At 38.2% G+C, this 20,156-nt stretch overlaps 1 protein-coding gene across 1 annotated transcript in view; it reads right to left on the bottom strand.

Moving 5' to 3' along the window:
* Positions 1-1,526: 1,526 nt before the first annotated feature.
* The window catches only part of iqgap1 (IQ motif containing GTPase activating protein 1), a 30,668-nt gene continuing 12,038 nt past the window's right edge, over positions 1,527-20,156 (bottom strand). The window contains exons 3-37 of the mRNA XM_079468426.1: positions 17,969-18,125; positions 17,815-17,892; positions 17,550-17,626; positions 16,887-16,954; positions 16,393-16,506; positions 15,773-15,951; positions 15,519-15,606; positions 15,266-15,429; positions 14,364-14,448; positions 14,007-14,170; positions 13,582-13,742; positions 13,282-13,406; positions 12,730-12,893; positions 10,343-10,433; positions 10,014-10,181; positions 9,716-9,858; positions 9,222-9,392; positions 9,034-9,117; positions 8,838-8,909; positions 8,663-8,732; positions 7,573-7,937; positions 7,320-7,483; positions 6,970-7,194; positions 6,261-6,401; positions 5,845-5,929; positions 5,037-5,269; positions 4,799-4,931; positions 4,616-4,718; positions 4,405-4,540; positions 4,203-4,290; positions 3,907-4,116; positions 3,639-3,805; positions 3,416-3,538; positions 3,067-3,175; positions 1,527-2,936 (exon numbers count right to left, since the gene is read on the bottom strand). Of these exons, the coding sequence (XP_079324552.1) occupies positions 2,823-2,936; positions 3,067-3,175; positions 3,416-3,538; positions 3,639-3,805; positions 3,907-4,116; positions 4,203-4,290; positions 4,405-4,540; positions 4,616-4,718; positions 4,799-4,931; positions 5,037-5,269; positions 5,845-5,929; positions 6,261-6,401; positions 6,970-7,194; positions 7,320-7,483; positions 7,573-7,937; positions 8,663-8,732; positions 8,838-8,909; positions 9,034-9,117; positions 9,222-9,392; positions 9,716-9,858; positions 10,014-10,181; positions 10,343-10,433; positions 12,730-12,893; positions 13,282-13,406; positions 13,582-13,742; positions 14,007-14,170; positions 14,364-14,448; positions 15,266-15,429; positions 15,519-15,606; positions 15,773-15,951; positions 16,393-16,506; positions 16,887-16,954; positions 17,550-17,626; positions 17,815-17,892; positions 17,969-18,125 (4,819 nt within the window). The 3' untranslated portion in view covers positions 1,527-2,822. The remainder of the gene's footprint in view (positions 2,937-3,066; positions 3,176-3,415; positions 3,539-3,638; positions 3,806-3,906; positions 4,117-4,202; positions 4,291-4,404; positions 4,541-4,615; positions 4,719-4,798; positions 4,932-5,036; positions 5,270-5,844; positions 5,930-6,260; positions 6,402-6,969; positions 7,195-7,319; positions 7,484-7,572; positions 7,938-8,662; positions 8,733-8,837; positions 8,910-9,033; positions 9,118-9,221; positions 9,393-9,715; positions 9,859-10,013; positions 10,182-10,342; positions 10,434-12,729; positions 12,894-13,281; positions 13,407-13,581; positions 13,743-14,006; positions 14,171-14,363; positions 14,449-15,265; positions 15,430-15,518; positions 15,607-15,772; positions 15,952-16,392; positions 16,507-16,886; positions 16,955-17,549; positions 17,627-17,814; positions 17,893-17,968; positions 18,126-20,156) is intronic.

Genomic DNA, 20,156 nt, shown 5'->3' with positions numbered 1-20,156 from the left:
AGGGTGAATTATTCAGTTGTAATGGCTTTCATGTCGTGTTTCAATTATAAACATGATCAGACATTCCAATTTTACATTTATTCAAATATGTTATGTTACGAATTTGATAATGGTCCGTATGATGTATAATGAGGTTAGGTGTTCATTTCTAGTCAAAACTGCAATGTCACAAATTTATTATGTTGGATTAAAATTATGATGAAATGAAATACAAAATGATTTCGATAGCACACTGAGTGGATTTTTTTCTACAGACCCCTTGTTTGCATGTCAGCATAGACAGTATAGTTTGTTTTTACATCTTAGTTTGTTATAACAATGCAAATCAAGGATTCATCACTAACACTCATGGCAAACGTGCAGATAATCGTATATTTTGTACATTGTACATTTTATATACTTTTCCCTTAAATATTTAGTAGTAATTCTATGTAATTCTATACAGACAACAAAATCTGCATAACATTTTCACTTGAGAATGTGGTATCTTTACTTGTAAGAGCAGAATTTTAAATATACAAGTATGACATATAGATCCATAAAAATATAGGTAAATTGGCATGCCCTAGATTGTCCGGTGCTCACTACTATACTTATTTTAAATGTTCATTCAAGTATATGCTAGATGATCTGAAAGCAAATCTTGTATACCCAATGCATGTTAAGAACTGCAACATGTTGGCGTGTAGTAACATGACTCGATTTAACCCTAGGCTTTCTGCTTCATGTTGGACTCTGGGATGTTCATCATAGCAGGTGAATAAAAATAGTACACATTACATTTATTATGATGCCCCTGGAAAGTAAAAAAAACATGTATCGCTTACAAGAGTGAATGCTGTCTATACTGTCTATGTACTGTAATTATTGACATATAATAATTCAACTCAAGTATAACATCTGCTGTACTATATTATAATTGATTATTTGTTTTGTATAGTTTACTATAAACTACATGGCTAGTTAAATGGATAATATTGGTCACCGTTATTGCCTAATCTAAACAAAAAAGAAAAAAATGCTTTTACCCTAGCTCAGTAAAAGTCCAAATGGAAATTCTTTCATTATTTATTCACCCGCATGGCATTAAAAACCTGTTATGATACAAAAGAAAATATTTTGAGGAATATTTCAGTGGTTTTGTGTCCATACAATGGAAGTCAACGAGAGTGTGTATATAATGAAATAATTTTCATTTTGGGGTGAACTTTCCCTTTAAATTGAAATGTAAGGTATAGTGTATTATCCCGTAGGAGAAAGTATTTTTCTATGCACTGTAATTGTTGCAGGTAATATGTTCACTCTCTGCCCGTACCTTCAGTGAGTTTACAAAATCTGTTTACTTAGTGGTGTGGCATTTGTTTACTCTACAGATAGATTTGCATTTCTTTAAAACAAATGCAAATTGGTCATGTAGCTGTTTTTCCCTTATCCTAATATTAAAGGTTGCTAGGGGAACAAGATTTCGATATCACACTTTGACAAAAAATGTTTCCTGACTTCTAAACAAATGCATGCGTCATTTTCTTCATGATGTGGTGTTCTTTTTATTTGTAATAATTTTAGAGGTGCAACAGCCAACCTCCGACTAGAGCAATTATGAAGAAATGTTACATTGAATAGGTATTGAAGCATTCGCCTTGAAAAACACACAAGATCAAACATTTTCAGATTTCATTGAAATTGTTGCATACGAAACATTGAACAGTGAATAATCCTTTGTCATTAATCTGATCAGCATTTTTGTTAACCATTTTAAAGTTTTGCCAAAGTGTCATTCGGCAACCACTTTACAGTTTATATATTCCAAACAGCTACCAATCTGGCATTCCAGTATCAGATGCATATATGTAAATATACATAATACAGCTTCGTGAAACATTCAAACAGAAAGAAGTATAGTATTTTGTTCAAGGGTACAAAACTGAAAACACCCAGTAAGACATCTGTTCATTTACACCAGAAATTAAATTAAATAGCTTTATGGTTTCCCCACCACTTGACATGTTTTTATTTTCAGATGTCTGTCTGTCTATTTGTTGATAATATTTTGTGTAGGAGGACAATATTGATATATTAATACAATTAATATTGTATAAAGAGCCATGTGTAAAAAAAAGATGATGACATTCTAATCATTATTTGTCTCTGGAATTTATGAGCCACGATAAGGCTTCTCCACATTTTCGCAACAGTTTATTCAAGTTAAGGCACCATAAAACAAACAAAAAAACTGAAAAAACAGAGGAAACAAGGCTACAAACATTAGCGGGACGTAAACTTAAAAATCTTCTAGCATGCGGTGTCTGAATGCTCTAGAAAATATATATATTTTTAACCAACCAATATTCATCGGTCAAACCACGAAAAAAAATCTCTGATAAATATACTTTGATAACATGTAAAGGAATTAGGCTATAACACTCAGTTTTCACCGTTTCCATTTTCCTATAAGATTGGAAGACTATTTCTCTTCTCTTCTCCAAAAGAATATAATGTAATAAAAATGTTCATTTTACATATAACAAGCTCATGCAACTACAGTTTGCTGAAAATCAAAGCAAACTACTGACACTCGTTTGGAGACTGAAAATCGCAATAAAAAACGGGCAACAGTGAATCATTACACATCCCAAATATAAACGTCTGTGATCAACGATGCTCCTAGTAATGTACATTCAAATACACCTATCCTCTGAGAAAAGCAAAAAGGTACGCGGGCATATTTAGGGTTGTGACGGAAAGACATTTAAACTGTAAAAATGATCGTGGTCTGGGCTTCACTGTGCGTGCAACAGTCTATGAAGTTCCTTTCTGGGGGTCTATTTTCCATAAAACTTCTTGTTGAGCAGGAAAACGAGAAGATTAACGTTTACAGTAGCTCGTTCAAACAGCTTCATCACAGCCACCCCCTCGTACTGTAACTGAAGAAGGTCCTGTAATTAAAAAGTAACAAAAAATTACATACACAGCAGGTCCTTACTACAGATAAATGTATCCTCTAACTATATGATATGGTTTTTGAGATTTTGAATCAAAAGAATACTTAAGGAAGAACAGTCACACCTGGTATTCCAACATTAATGTCTCCAAATGAACTCCCATAAGCTTAGCTTTTACTTCGAACACGCCAACAATCTCAGATGGGGAGATCTCAAAAATCACATTCTTATACCTGAAAAAGTACACCATACCGAAATATTAGTACATCGCTATTATTCAACTTTATAATAAGAATGGCTGAAATTATGTAAACACTCATTTCTGCAACTTCTATTTTCAAAGGCATTAATATGACGGTTTTGCACAGGTGTAGATACACTGAAGTAAAAGGCTGGAAGCATTCTCTAGATCTTTGTCAAAAAAAAAAAGATTAACCCAAAAAATAGCATTTTAAATATAGATGTCAACGCACTGATTTTTCTGCAAATCCTCAATATCAATGAGCACTCCCTTCTCATGCAGACGGGCTGCCGTGTACTTCTGTGACACCTGCTTACTCTTCTTGGCCTTATTGTCTCCAGGTTTCTTAGATACTCTAAGGGCGAAAAAGTTTAGACCTTAGCACCAAATATCTATAACAACAGCTAAAACAACAAATAAACTATAAATAAAACGCTGTAAAATGTGTCACTCACTTGCCCTTACTGGCTAAATTGTCCATGCAGGTCTTGATGTATTGATTGTAGTAGTCAATCTGCACATTGTAGAAAGTGGTCTTGGAGTTCAGTCCAGCATTGGTCTGCTGGAGCTTCACCAACTCAGCCTTCCGTCTCTGACGGTATCGTCTCTGGTTTCGGATATCCTACACAAATAATAACAAACTAAAAGTAGGCCCTATTGCACATACTACATAAATTAAATCAAAAGGGTTGCATGTATGGTTAAAAAAAGTAGGAACAGTACCTTGGCGATATCATTGATAAGATCCTGGTATTTCTTCTCCGGATGAACTTTTCCCAGCTCTCCTAGTCTTTGCAGGTTGCTCTTGATCTTCTCCTTTTTGCCTTGCAAGGTGAGGCTGTCGTCCACAACCGGTTTGGCTTGCTTCATCTTCTCGGGCGTCTTAGCATCGCGAATGGCTCGTCTCTGCATGGCACGCTGGTACTCCGCTTCCTATTCCACAGTAAAATTGTGTCATGCGTAAGTGTACAGTTTTCCATTTCCTTTTTATTCTAAAAACTGCTGTTAAAATACTGTACCTGCTCTGGTGAAGCGACAGTCTCAAGTATCTCAGTGAGTGTCTCTCCTGGCTGAAACCGGATCACATCTACTATAAGCCTTTTGGTGCTAGAAAAATAAAACGGTCAAATATTCAAGTTACATGGTCAGAAAATTGTCAAGTGAAACTAGTTAAAAAAAAAAGGTTTGGAACAGAGCAATTGAGTGAAGTATTATTCTTACTTAAGGAGGAGAGTCTTGGCATCCATTTCAATATTGGCTTCATCAGGAACATCAAACTTGTTGGTGAGGGTGAGAGACACTTCTGTCTTTCCCATCATTTCTTTATTAGGGTCATCGGAGGGAAGTGGACTCTCACCTGCGAGAGAATAACACTTTATCAGTCTGACGCTGGTGAATCTCAGCATCCCGAGATATCAGAGCACTGACTCACCTATTAATGACTCTATGGTGGGCACCTCGCCAAGATCATCCAGCAACTCATGGATGGGATCATTGTGGTCGGGTGCAATGGCATCCTGATGATCCAGTAAGAGCTAAAGACAAAACACATAATCTTTATATGTTTGCATTGGGTGTGATGATCTTGTGAATATCACAAGCTTCAGATAGTTACCGTGTGAGTGTTGATCATCTCCCCAATGGAAATGTAGATTACAGGTTTGGTCAAAGTGACCAAGTCAGAGTACTGATCCACATTGAACTTGTCTTCCAAAGAAGGGACGTCACAAGCGGCCAAAAAGAAACGTCTTTGGGACAAATTAAGATACTGTGTTAGTCCCGAGTGTATGTGAGTATTTAAACAGTTGTAGGTAATAAAACGAACACCACAGGCAGTTCAATATCACTTGTACCTAAATTTCTGGTAGGAGATGGAGAGGTATTCATTGATGGGGTTGAGATGGGCATTGTCTCCAAGGAACATCTTGTTGGAGGCGGCGTGCTGAAGCATTTTGGCGATGGATCCCAGGTTTCTCCTCTGCTCGGTGGTCAGCTGACCTCCAGCTGACATGTCGATGATGTCAAAGGCATCAGGGGCAACAATGGCAGGATTCATGTATCGGTAATACAGCAGGTTTCCCACAATCTTAAAAGATAATCAGAATGTTACAACAATCCGAAAAAAACAGCCTTGTGTTAGATGCTCTGCTTCTACAAGTGTGTGTGAGGGATTTGAGGTAAAGAAAATTACTGAGAGATGGGGAGAAAGGGGCGAGTGAAAAAAGCATGGCTCACCTGGGCTGGTGCTCATCAGAAATCAGAAACCTCTTGAAAGGGGCATAAGCAAGGGCCAAGAGAAGAGCTGGAGCCAGAGCATCAAAAAAAGAGAGAAAGTGAGGAATAAAAGAAAACGAGACAAAAGAAGGATCTCTTTCCTGGAGATGGATACCGCATTTATTGCACAGAGTGAGTAACTGAAGTATGACAATAAAACAGAAACAAAAGATATGATCAGAATTCAGAACAACCAATAACAGAGCACAGCGGTGCCAGAACTGAGCTTTGGGGAAACAGCGGGGACCAGCTGACAGATGTGAAAAAGGGAAAGTGTGTAAAACATCTAGATATGTTTCAACTTAGTCTGAAGAATAACAGATGCAAACACCTCAGCCAACCGTCAGAACAATGTTCGTGATTTTTAGAAGCTGTGACCTGACAAACCTTCAAAAGCTCGTCCTCGGTGGCATCAGGGAACCTTTCGTGAAGTGTGTCCTTTAGCGTCTTTGCAATGAAACGCATGCCATATCTACATATGAGTGAAACGTACAGACGCACACACAAGAACAAGGAAGCGGGTCATGGAGCAGACATTTATTTGAATATTCAAATATGGGCATGCCAAGTCATTTTCATATATTAAAGAATGATTAACCATGCATAAAATACATAAAATGTGGCATTCACTAATAAGGACATTCAAGTGAAGAAATGTTTCGTACCAAGAGCATCAAAGTTGTTGAATTCAGATTATTTAAAATGTGGACCTACATGTACAAATATGTGTGCGAATGGAATGAGAATGAAATCAAAATACTTCCTTGAAGGGAGATTCAGCAGTGGCAGGTGCTTAAACTTACGGTATTTTATCCACAGAAACAACTATGGCCGAAAGAAATTTGTCGGTGACGGTTCTCATATTCTTGATGGAGGCTTCCAGGCGTGTTCGAACATCCTCGTGACTCATTGCTTGCTCTGGAGTCACCTCATACGGTAATTTGCTGCAAAATACAATCTCAGTTATTCAAGGTTAGGTAGGTTATGTTACTTTAAAAAAAAATGAAAGTCAATTGTAGTCTTTCATCTGCTTGCACTTAAATAAATTATTACACAGCACTTTGAAATACTTGATTCTGATTGGCTAGCCATGACATTCCAAGGTCTATTATTCCCCGAAACAACCCCTCAAAACTAATACCACATAGTTATCTGGGTATTGCCAGTAATCTTGGCCGGTGCAGTTTAATATTACAAATGAATTAAATATAAATATGCTAAATCAATAACAGACATGAGAGTATATTTACAAACCCAATTGCATGTTCTAGTTTAAACTTGGTCTTTTTCCTTAAAATCGATAGGAAAGGTTTCTCACAAATGGTCTGCATTCATTACAAATAATCTAATGAAATGTTTTGAACCAATATTACTGGTCCAATAATTTACTCATAAAATAAATGGGAGATTATTCTGTGATAACAACCAATTGGATGTCCATTATCCCTCAATATTGAGCATTAGAAATTCCATTAGAAAAACACTGTTGTGTGAACATCTTAAAATTCTCACCTGGCTTCTCCTGTTTGACTCTCCATCTGGTTCACCCAGCTCTTGTATATGTCCACAGGATCGGTTCTAATGTTGAGCGTTTTGTCATCCATGATTTCCTTCACGACAGAAGACAGGATCTGTCTTAGGGCATTCTGACCTCTGGCCCCCCTGTTAAAGCTCACCACCATCTTAATGACCGTTGGATTTCCTGTTACGATTTCCTGGATCTGGTCCACTTTGGATCTGTATTTCCAGGAGAGATTTGCAAAGTTTCTTATCTTGAGAAGTGTGGTTTCTATAAACAAACCAAACATTTAAGCGTATTGAACGAATAAAGTAGGCCTATACAGAGGAGTTTCAGTTCCTACTTGATTTCCTCTTGCAGGGCCGTTTTGAAGAGATTGAGCAAGAGATATTCTTCACGTTGGTTGGAAGCATAATTGTACAATGTGAAAATCACAGAGTCCATGAACTTGGTTGACTTGTTCTGTGGCATCTGAAAGATCAGCTTGGCCAGATAGGTGGGATTGGTCTAAGGAACACACGAAATACAATAAATATACAAAAATGACTGTTTAAAAAGATGAGCATCAGTGAAGGCCTAAGGTTAAAGAAGATTACCTGTAACAGGTAGAAGAGAAACTGATATGCCTCCAGCTTGTCCCTCTTCTCTTTACTGAGAGCCTTCAATCCACCTCTCTGCTTATTCATCATCATGAGGTTGGACAGCTCTCCCTTGTTCTTCTTGGTGAGCTTCTTACTGTGAGAAACCACTTCCTGAAGGGTGATCTTGTTTTTTACCAGCAAGCCAATCTTGATGTCCATCAGATTGAGATCGTTCTCCAGCTGCTGGTTGGAGCGGATGTTGGTGATCACCTCCTCTCTTAACCGCATCAGTTCCAGCTCCTCCTGGAAGTCCTGGTCACTGTGATCCAGCAGGTGGACAAACTTACGGACAACTGCCATGGGAGGCTCATCTGCGTTGACTTAAAAAAGAGAATTATATTTTATTCAGGCAGGTACGGTAAAGAGCAGAATAACAAGGTCCCCATAAAGACCCTTCGACTGCATATATGATGAGTCATATTGCCTAAAATTGTTGTAAGTTCATAGTCAGTTCATGTAAAACGCATTTGTGACCCTGGACCACAAAACCTCTTAAGTCTTAAGTAGCATGGGAAGATTTGTATTAAGCCAAAAATGATTAGGATATTAAGTAAAGATCATGTTCCATGAAGATATTTTGTCATTTTCCTACCATAAATATAGAGAAACTAAATTTTTGTGAGCAGATGCTGCAAAATTGCTAACATAAATGGCCAAAAACACACAAAAAAAAAGAAATCGCTCGATGAGAATTATCCACTCAACTTTGGTATTATGTAAAGCTTAGAATAGAACTTTTTGGTCCATCTATACTCCACAACGTCATTACAGAGGTAAGCCAATAAACAATGTTAAAACAAACCTGTTTCTTCTAAGCAACGGCCTTTAACGGTGCCTCGGATTAAAAACTTCAAAAGGAGATTTTCTCAATATTTAGATTTTTTTGGACCCTCAGATTCCTCAGTTTAAAAAGTTGTATCTCGGTCAGATATTGTCCTATCCTAACAAACCATTCATCAATATAAAGCTTATATATTCAGCTATATTAAATTGGGTTAAGACTGGTTTTGTTGTCCACGGTCCCGTTTGAGAAAGAAATGCTTACTGAGTGTTTTGTAGTCATCTCTCGCTTTGTTGGCTCGAATGAACGCCTGAATTTTGACTATATCGTCTATCTGAAATGAGAAAATAAAAAATAAACATTTCAGACCTTCTGCCCAAACACTGTGTAGTGAGAGGTAGAAATAAAATCTTTACTGTCCTATTCAAACAATACTTACATGGTCTTTGAAGTACTTCAGACGATCTCTGTATTTTTTACGAGCTTGGTGCATCCTGACCATTGACTGAATCTACACATAAAACATTCATATATTTACCCGCATGTACAGTACTGCATCCAGTATAAACATGTCAAATCATGTCAGCGTTATACAATTTTAAAGATAGTATGTAATAGGTAGAGCTTCTTCTCACCTTAACAGCATCATCAGCGTGATTATTTAGGTACTGCTTCCTATCATTGTACTTCTTTCTGTCCTTAAAGCCTCTCCAGTGAGCCTAAAGTAAACAGATCCAGACAGTTATGAATGTCTTTTTGCCATTTATTTTTGTCTTTAGTTGACTAAAGTTTTATCTAATGAAGCAAGCCAGAGGAGAAAGACCTGTATGCATTTAACCGATGGATCCTGAGACTTCAAGAATTGGAGACGTTCTTGCATTCCACGCCGGACTAGGAAACCACGGCAACGGGCTTGCAGTTTGGCAATCAGACTCTCGTTGGCCAACCACAGCTGCTCTCGGTTATACGCTGTTGTTACTCCCGAGACAACGGACTATGCAAAAACGCAGTCAAGAAAACAAGAAAAGTAAAAATCTATGAAGTAATAGAAATGCAATAGACACTTAAAACGTAACTGCATTATTATTGACAGACTTATGAGATACTATGAGAAAACGTTGCTGACATATAGAGAACATATAAACGCCTCTAATGAGCACATTCCTAGTTTCAGGTTTCTAGCTTCAACTATTTTCTTACTCATAAAAAAGATGTGTATTGTTGGCTTCAAAAATGTTGAATGCACTCTCATTTGTAAGTCACTTCGGTATAAATCGCCTGCTAAATGGATAAATATAAATATGCATTAAAGTCTACCTGTATTTCCTCCTTGTTCAGTTGAGTGTTGTTTGAGACCAAGTCTGAAGGCTCATCCCAGGTCCCCTGTCCGGTGTTCAGATTATAGTAGTAGTTGTGTCCTCCCTTCACCCAGTGCTTCATCCATTCACTGCCATTATCCCCTACAAACATCAACAACACACTATTAATCTTACCCTTCATGCCAGAACATCTACATCCAGACTGTTCAAAATTGTAAAGTGAAAAGAAAATTTAGAGAAATATATTATTTTCCCATAAATTACATATACAGAATCCAAAAGCCCCTTTATCTCACCTTCCTTTTTCTTGTCCTCTTTAATGTTGTACAAGTCATCCTGGTATGTCTGAGCACATTCAGGTGTGACTCCGTACACACCGGCGGCAGGTGAGCGCAGGGCTGTCATCGTCTGAGAAGCATCTCTGTTATCCACGGCCTCATTAATGGCCTGAATTGCCTGAGAGACTGAAGACAAGGAAGATGATACTTTAGAGAAACTGAGATGATTTATTGAAAAGATTAAATTTTAAAGTCTTCATTAAAGTCAAGAGAGAGATAAACTGAATTAATAAACAGAAAAGTGACTGGCACTGTAAGTCTGCAGTGACATAAAAGAGCATTCTTACAGTGCAGCGCTTCCTCTGAGTCTTTGTTGGATCTCAGGATGGCGCCCTGGATCTCGTCTAACCAAAGGACTGCAGAAGGATCTCCACACTCCTGAAAATATATTTAGATAAAAAAGAACCACTCACAATAACAAAACCTCCTCACGTATTCTGATGGGTCTAATAAATAAAAACAACTGTGTCTAATTTCAGGCCCACTAAAACAACATAGTGGCCGTTATTATTGACACTGACAATAGGTGTCAGTCAGCTGCACCTCCTGTGAGACATGATTCCATTAATGAACGTGTGTTTACTGTCAACAAATATGACCTGGATGACACCACATTGAAGTCATATGTTGCCAACGGATATTATACTATTTTGTAACGAGTGAGTAAGATAGAGAACTGCAATACTCAAAAAAAGAATGTAATAAGACTTAATAAATAACTACATTGTGTATTTATGAAAAGAAAACGAATTTCCTCTGGACCAGAGATATTATAGTTTTTTGTATTTTATTAATATTTTTAAGTTTTATTTTTATATTTTATTTTAATGTTGTATAATTTTCCTACATTTTATATTTACTCCTTTATTTTATTTTATTTTATGTCGATTAACATAAATGTTTTAAGGGTAATTTCAGATATGTGATTATCTGCATGAATCTAGATTTTTGTAGCAGGGGTATAAAAATATGGGTTTTTTTTCCTTTGGATTCAATTGAATTGTCATTTGTATATAGTTTCAGGTGACAAAATGAGCAAAGCAAACACGAATTACTACCACCACCAGGTGGTGCAGTTGTTCTATCACATTCGCCTTAACCACATGCTGAGCTCAGTTTCCGGAGCACAATCTGCGGCACTGCGATTTGCCGAGCACACATGCCCCTCTGCAGTCTGCCCGCCTTACTGGCAAAGCAGAAGCACACCAAACCTGATGGGTGTGGCAAGTTGTGCAACAGAGGAGAAAGCTGTTCCTTCAGAGTAGATCAGACTCCGCTTCACTGAGTAACGATTTAATCGAAGTATGAAAAATGATGTGTGTTGGAATCGAGTGTAAATAGAGTCCCAGTGGGGTGGAGTGGAAATGAACAGAACTTCCGAATAAAGTCTTTCAACTTTCTGAGAGTAACTTAAAGGGGTGCGGTGCAATGTCTGAGATTACATTACAGGCTCTACTACGGTTTATAATACTGTACGATAAGAGAAAGCATGTCTACTCCAATCTAACTTGAAGATAATCTTCAAATGTAAACACAAAGTGCTTGACAACTAAAACTAATTTCAAACAGGATGTTTAAAACGCATATAATTCAATTTGTATGTTTACCACCAGGGAAAAGATTGACAAAGTAAATTGGAGTTGTTAACAGTCTATCCGGTCACTTCGCTCCATCTTTCTGTCTATTCCTTTACATCTTTAAAATTGTAGAAGTAAAAAAATCCTAAACCATAATTTCTGACCACTTCCTGTGTCAGTTGAACTGATTTGGTTTTATCTGAGCTTCACACTTGAGTGACCCTGTGGAGGAGTGACCCTGTGGAGGAGTGACGTCAGACCCAAAACCCGTTACTGACTTACACCAGCATCACAAAGCACCAGAATGTTGCCCTTTTAAGGCAAAGGAAAAAAATCACTGTCTTTGTTATTTCCAACTCTTATGAAAATCATGGGGAAAGGACACTTTTGCATGGTACTTAACAGAGTTTGGCAGCTAATAGTCACCATGTTAGTTGAAGACCAAAAAAGTAGTTTCATATTACATTACATTACATAAGTTGTAAGTTACATGAAGGTTACACTGCTACAGATATTCAGATGAGCGCATTAGTGTTGAAACCTAACATTTAGCATTACAGTCACTTTAAACGGACGCTTTTTCTCTCAAAAAACGCAGTACAGCTATGAACCACAGTGGCACGCTCTGCTGTGGTAAACCATTGGCCTCCAATGTGCCCTTCAACATTCACCTGTGTACTAGAGGTTTCAGTTTTAGGCCCACAGGAAACAAGTGGGCGTGGCGTACAAACAGTGACTGTGCCAAACTGACATGTGGTTAGCTACTAGATATGAACCTATTTCTGTTCTTACTGGTGAAGCGCCATTTCTGTTACGCACAGCAAAATGATTCTTCAAAAGTCAGTTGTGGTGCTTTGATGTAACTGTGTGTTTACCATTTAACTTGTTAAGGGAACTGTTGAATAAAAGCAACATGGGGTGAGATGGTATGAGCACACAATGTCATCAGACTTGTGTCAGCTCAGCGCATTGACTCACATGATGCGTTTGCGACCTACAGACTTTCTAATACTCAACACATTTTTATACGAGTGTTTTGATGTGCTTTGATTGACCGATTCAGATATGAGTGTTTTTGTTGTTTTTCGTTTACATACATGGGCCTTTTCTCTCCTCGCCTCCTGCAGTATATCATAATAATGCTTGGCCAGAGATGGATCTATATCTGTTAGCTTGGCGGCTGGGTGCTGTAAAGCATCCATGGTCTTCTGTAAGTCTCCCTCTGCCAGAGCTTCATTGATCAGTCCAATAGCAGCAATCCCTAAAGACGTGAGAGCATAAAGATTAAAGGAATAGTTTACCCCAAAAATGAAAATTCTGTTCATCATTTACTGTCCCTTAAGTTTTATTAAACCTATATTTTAAAGAATGTGGGAAACTAACCAGTTCTGGGGCACCACTGACTACCATGGTAGATTTGTGTCCTACTATAGTAGTCAATAGTGCCCCAGAACTGTTTTGATTACAAACATTCTTCCGAATATATTTTTTGTGTTCAGCAGTACAAATAAATGTATACAGGTTAAAACCAACTTGAGGGCGACTAAATTATAACAGCATTTTGTTTTTTTTGGGTGAACTTTTCCTTTAAGCACGGTCATACAGTAGAGGCTGAATTTTCATCAAATTCATAGAATCTCTTGACTCACTTTCATGTTCCTCTTGAATAGTATTGTTGACTTGGTCTACGCAGGCCTGAATGTCATTCCAGGTGAGATAGTCGGCACCGTCTTCCCTCGCAGCTGTCTTTAGACGAATCAGCTCATCTATATACCTTCAGGGATACAACAAATATAACTTAATACAAACACAAGTGTCATCACATAAAGACGTTATATTTCTGGGTGAATCTTTGTAATGGTCATAAGGAAAAAAATAGGATCCTTTCAGATTTTATGTTGACTTGAACCGTTCATGTCTCTGACCACGTCCCTCATTCTGGGACTCACCTCTGGGAGTATTCATCCTCTACGTTGCCGAGGCCGGTGACTGGGCTGCTTAGCTGTTTCCACACAGCTGCCCGGTCCCTGACATTAAGCGCCTCGTTTATCAGGACCACAGAGGACAGCATCTCCACGGCAACCATCAGCTCCGGGTGTGACAAAGAGCCCTGTGCAGTCACGTAGAGCATGAAAAGAACTTTGACTAGACTGTAAAGTTACAGCTCATTAACTTATGTAAAGTTCATGTAAATAATGTATTATAAGATGTTTCTGGTTACAGCAAAGTAACATGCAGGGTGAGTTATGTGCAGGTGGATTTATTTGACATTTTCTGAATATGGAAACCCGGGCCAAATGGATTTTTACAAAAACATGGGTTATTTGATCTAGTGTGGATCCGAATGGGAGTGTATTTGTGGGTGTGTTCTGACCTCTGGGCTCTGCTGCTGTAGACTGGCCAGTTCTCTCTGGTACAGATCTGCAGCAATGGGGTAAACCTGTGGTAGCTGGGCGTCTGGATTCATCAGCTCGTTCACGGTTTCCTCTCCTACACCCTTTCTGATGGCAGCATTGATCCTTTCCACGGCCCGGAGCACTGAATCATGCACAAACACACACTTAACTCATTGTCCTATACACAGAATGACAGCTGTGAGATGACATGACCACATAAATAAGAGTCAACGGACAACATAGGCATTTTTCTGACGTCTGCCTCTTTAAGCTACATACTGGATCAGGATTTTGTAAATTCAGAAAAATATAGTAACACAGAAGGGAGTACGCACATCTCTGATAGTCTACAGCGAGCTCATTGGCTGCCACGACTCCGCTCTGTAACTCCTCTTTGATCAGCGGTTCTCCAGGGGCATTCTAGGAATGGGGTGGAAACACAGAAAGTTTAATTGAAAAGTGAATTCGAGAGGAAAAGTACGATGAGATGTTACAATCTAGGAGTTTAATGGATAAAACTGGTCGCAGTTTGGTTGGATTTTACACCGTGTCTACACAGGATGCGACACGATGCGATAAAATACAATAGAACACATTGGAACCCATTGTAATTTAACATTTTGTCCACACTGGATGCGGCGGTCTCGTCCTGTGACAAATTTATGAGTGAAGCTAAAGGAAGAAATTTATGGCCAGTATAAACAAAGTGCAACTTTGTTTGACGTACTGAAGGAGCATGTTATGGCAGGAAATATTGACTCCCCCTTTTAAAATGTTGGTCATCGAACAACGGAGGTACCCATTCACTTTGTTCTGCAGAAAAAAAGAAAGTCATACAGGTTTGCAATGACAAGAGGGTGAGTAAATGATGACAGTTTTTCCATTTTTGGGTGAACTATCCACTTTAGGGTACTACATTATCAATTGAAAATAAAACTAAACAACAACTAAAACTGAAATAAAGGGGTAGTTCACCTTTAAAATGATTTTTTTAAACCTGTATGACTTTCTTTCTTCTGCAGAACACAAAAGAAGATATTTTGAAAAATGTCGGTAACAGCAGCACAGCCACCCTTTCACTTCTCTTGTAGCCAATGCAAGTGAATGGGGAGCTATTAAAAGTAGCTTTAATTGTAACGTGACAAACTGTACGATTAATCCTTTTAAGTGACCTCTTCAATGCCTAGTAGAGTTTCCGATTTTTCATGCAAATCTTTGAGTAGCAACACCCTGTTACCTGTTCTTTCTGCTCACGGTCCGCCAGCAGCTGTTTGAGATACCATCCCTTGTTTTGAGCCTGTAAAGAATGCAGGCCTAATGCTGGAGAACGGAGAGAGTTATACAGCTTGTCTTCATCTTCACCGAGCAGGGCCTGTTCTGTTGAATTCAAGGCTTTGGACACTAAGACAAAGCACGAACACAAAGATATCAGATCGTATTCTGCAGAGGAACACAAAAAAGACCAGGGATGAGAAAGGGTCCGTACGTACAGTTTACTTTGTTGGCGTTGCCCTGGATTTCAGCATGTGTGAGGAGCTCATCATAAACATCCCGTTCAGCCTCCGAGTTCTCTCCAATCTAAACAAATTTTAGTTGACTATATAACCTTTATTGATTAAATGCTGTTTATGTGATTCATTGTGATGTATTCAAGTTGGCTATACCAAGCCCTTAGAATGTATCATTACTTATTCAAACTAAACACATTTAATATTTGGAACTGGTTGTGGAGTGCAGTTCGTACTCTTTTTCTAGAGTTGGCCACTTTCTCAGACTTGGCCTGGAACAGTGTGTCCTGGTATTCCTGGGCAGCGCTTTCATCCAGCTGCAGTAACATGGCGTTTGGGTTTCTCATGGCAGCTAGAGTGCCTTCTGGGACTCCATGGTCAATGGCTTCATTGATGGCGATTACAGCAGCATGTACTGAATCATCACAGAAGATAATGTTAAACACAGCGTCATTTAAACGCACTGTTAGACTCTTGGCTGTAAGTAAGGGCTAGTTTATGTTTATGGGTTAAGAATCGTGCCAAATCACCCAGGAGAAAGGAACAGTTCTACCAAACATGAAAATTATGTTTAATTTACTCACCCTACAAAGTTGTTCCAAATCTGTATAAATGCTTTGTTTTGATGAACACAGAGAAAAATATTTGGTAGAATGCTTGTTACCCGTTCTTGTTCTTATTGTGAAGAATGCAGGAAAGTAAACAGTGGGGCACTTTTGACTACCATTGTATTTTGATGATAAATAACGGGATCCAATAAATGTTGGAACAACTCGAGGGTGAGTAAATGATGAAAGAATTTTATTTTTGGTGAACTGTCCCTTTCTGAGTCATTAGATGCTGAAACATTGCTTACGGGCTGCTTCGTCCACTGACATCTCATTGGCTAAAATCCCTCCGATTTTGCTGAACGCTGGCATTTGAATGTTGTATTTCTCTAATTCACTCTTCATGTTGTTTATTTCCTCCTCTGGGAAGACAAAAAGCCAATCAACATGGAAGCAATAGTAAAAAACAAGTATCTCTGTTTATCATTTATTCATGCATGTTTCTCAGAATAAATATGGTCATGTCATGCTTTAGTGAGCATGTTAACCTTTTGAAAGGTAATCTCGGTTGTGCATTTTTCCTCTACTGGATTTGACTGGCTGCTCATTGTTTCAAAAAGTCTGGTAAATAATGCTTCCCAGCTAGGAATAATGCTTCCCAGCCAAAATGACAGGAAACTCTCAAACAATCGGTAATGGCTTTCACATTTGACTACAGCTCCCGGGAATGCGGGCTTTCACAACATTCCCTCTGTTATGGTATAAACTAGCTTAGTTTGATAGCACACAGAAACTGACTCACCTGTGAATGCAACCTTGCCATACAGGTCTGCAATCTGGGGCGCCAGGCCAAGTTTGAACAGGTAGAGGCTGTAGAGAAAACAGACACGATTGTGGAAAATGAAACGCCCATAGGAGAACCATCCCTATAGGACAACTATAGCTACAGTATGTGTGAGAATGGGCTCCAACAAAATGATGTCAGATGTTATCTGTGCGACATTCAAGTTTAACACATATTCTAAACAAGCTCACAGCATGAATACTAACTAGAAAAGATTCCCAATGATTCAGTACCCCTCACCCAGCGCCAGGCCTCTGCCAAATTTCTCGCCCCTAGTGTGCTGTGTTATTTCCTGTTTCCGAAGGCCAGATTTATGGCCTATGGGTCGAGTGTCAATGTTGCATTTAGCAGGAATGCATGACGGAAGCTTCTACAGATACCAGAACAGGTTTCTTTCTTAATTCCGATTCATTAATTCCTAAATGAGGAAGTGCCGATACAGATAGAAGGCACAAATAATTACATTACCAACATATTAAACCGTTTGTTTACATTTTCCAAAACCCCTGATGATAGTCCAGACATCAGAAAATATCAGTCTCTACACAAGTTTTCTCTTCTAAAAAAGGGGAAATAAACATGTGTTATGGATATGATAGAGTACACAGAGATACTATGTACCTGAGGGCATGTATGCAGTAGATGCAACGAGGCATGTTCTTCCTATCGTAGATGTCAGTTGTCTCAGGATAAAAAATCTGTCAGGGAAAGACAAGCATATGTACTTTAATGAGGTTAAATGCTGCATTTCTGCCAAATATGGGAGAGGAGCTCAGAGACAAGCTCTGTCATGCTGGTGACTCAATAAAGAAGAAAACATTGTTAAGGAAGAACATGTTTACTATATGTCTCTATTTCTGAATATCATCGGTTCAACACGACTCACCTTAGGAAGGCCTTTATCTGTCATTGCATTCAGCCACTGGATGATATTATCTGTGTGTCTGAAATGGAGTCCAGTGGCCTACAAAATAGTAGCAAATGAGTTGTAACCTATCCATAGTAAAGTCTGTTTGAGTGTGTTTAAACGTTAACGTTACCTTGTAACGTGTTTGTTCGCGGTCATAGATCCTTTTGAGAGAGACCACATCAGGAGCAAAAAAGTTTCCTAGCTTGGCCAGGTACACACCATTTCTCAGGCCCTCCTCCAGCTCCGTGGTGGGCGGAAGCTCTTCATTTAAACACGCTTCAATCCATCTAAAAACAAAAATGAGATTGACTTTTTGAGCAAGGGAAATAATCATACTGACATAATGAAGAAAGGCACTAGGATAAAGTGGCACGCTAGTAAGAAAGTCAGCATGTTACAACATGCTACAACCAGACATGATGCAGAACATTTTAGTGACAAATGAAAAAAACTCGGATTAACATAGAAGAGATATTCCGTTTTTTTTATGCATGCTTTGTCGCAACATGCCTGAACAAAGACAAAGCATTGACACTCAAGGATCAATTCATTGTGATGCATCTATAAAGTTTTGCACAGTTTGCAAACACATTTGAATCCCTTTATAAAGATTAAATCCTTCAGGCATTAATAAAATGCAAATGGTACCCGTCCACAATATGACATGCTTTGAACGGGCACTTATAGCATGCCCTGTTGTGTTTTACATCAAAGGAATCATTTATTACGAGTCTTTATTCAGAAGGGTGTTATACAATAATAACACAATCCGGTCACATACCATATACCATGTATATGTCGTCATAACATTCTCCTCCTGTACATTTCAAGCCACTGAACTCATGCACGCAAACACATTCCATAAAGGCCAACAAACGCACAGGTAACAAAGCGGTTACATTAATGTACTGTCAAAGAAATGCATTTCTTACTCAAGCTTCAGGTAAAACTGTCATGTTTTTTGAGGCCCCGGTGAGCGGACAATAAATAACACAATGTAAAACCGTACTGACAGCAGGCAGCATAGCCAAAGGATGGGAACAGCGTTCATGAATTTAAAGCATCTGGATAAGGTGCAAAATAGAAGACAGCTTTTTCTTATTTTTGGTTTGCCATCTCGATGGTAGCGTGGGCATATGCAACACATGAACACTATTTGTTACAGACAATTTGGCCAATGAGTAGTTTATATTAATAATATGGAATGGAAATAAAACATAGTTGCTTTAGAAGTCAAGATGTTGTTTAAATTGTGTTATTAAATTATACATTTAATCCAGATTATAGACACATCCACCTAGCCAGAAATTAAATTCCACTCTATGTATGGTTTTATATAACCATTTATTTTATTTTAATTTATGGAAATATTATATTGATTTTGTATCAATTTACATTAAAACTACTCAACAGTTATTGCTTCTTTGCGGAGGTCTACGCTTGTTTATGTGGTTGCTGCTAAAATCGTCTATACTGAAAGAATTTGTGGACTCTTCTCAGCAAATCATTATATACGGATTAAATTGTAATTGTCCATGTACTTCTAATTTTGCATATCTAATGAAATTACACATTTTATTTGAGTGACGCACTGACAACACAATCTAATGTTTAGTCACCAGGATACTTCAAATATTGGAAATTTGGAAAACATACAATCAAAACACAAAAAACAGATCAAGTCAAATGTTTTCCTCTAAGCTAGTGTGGCCGTCTACTGAGAAGTCAACAAAAAAGAGTGATGATGCAAAGTACACACTTCAATTATCATGACATTTCCATATGATTTACATAAAGTGCTGTGAAAGCGTCTCCCTTATGCGATTCTTTATTACTGCCTATTAAGAAAACCAAACAGTCAACATAGATTTATTTTAGCCATGTGAAAAAGTAAACATCTAATATCAACCAGCCGTGAATGCAACTAAATCTATAATTTGATAAAAGCAGATACCTTTGCTTATCCGTACATAGAATATAATTTCACAATTCGCGCTTTTTGGAAACACGTGAGCTTTGGTGTTCGTCCTGTAAAGCAGTCCTATCCACCATACACATTTTTTTGTCTCTTTCTTTTTGTTGTGTCATCAATGCTGATGTAACTGAGGCTTGATTAGTCTACAGTTCTTTTGAACTGCCCCGCCTCCCGCCCAAACCGAAACTAGAGAAACCAGAATAAATACAAATTTTGTGTGAACTACTTTTTTTAAACAGAAGTTAGTGGGTTCAGTTACAAGAAAGCCGATCTGGCCACTGATAGTTTTACCGGCTGTGACAGTTTTCCAAGCTCTCTCTCTAGGCTCTCTACCAGGAGCCTC

Source organism: Barbatula barbatula, assembly GCF_947034865.1.
Source record: "Barbatula barbatula genome assembly, chromosome: 1".
Taxonomy (NCBI): Eukaryota; Metazoa; Chordata; class Actinopteri; order Cypriniformes; family Nemacheilidae; genus Barbatula; species Barbatula barbatula.
Note: the sequence above shows the minus strand (reverse complement) of the source record. Positions and strands in the feature narration are given on the sequence as shown.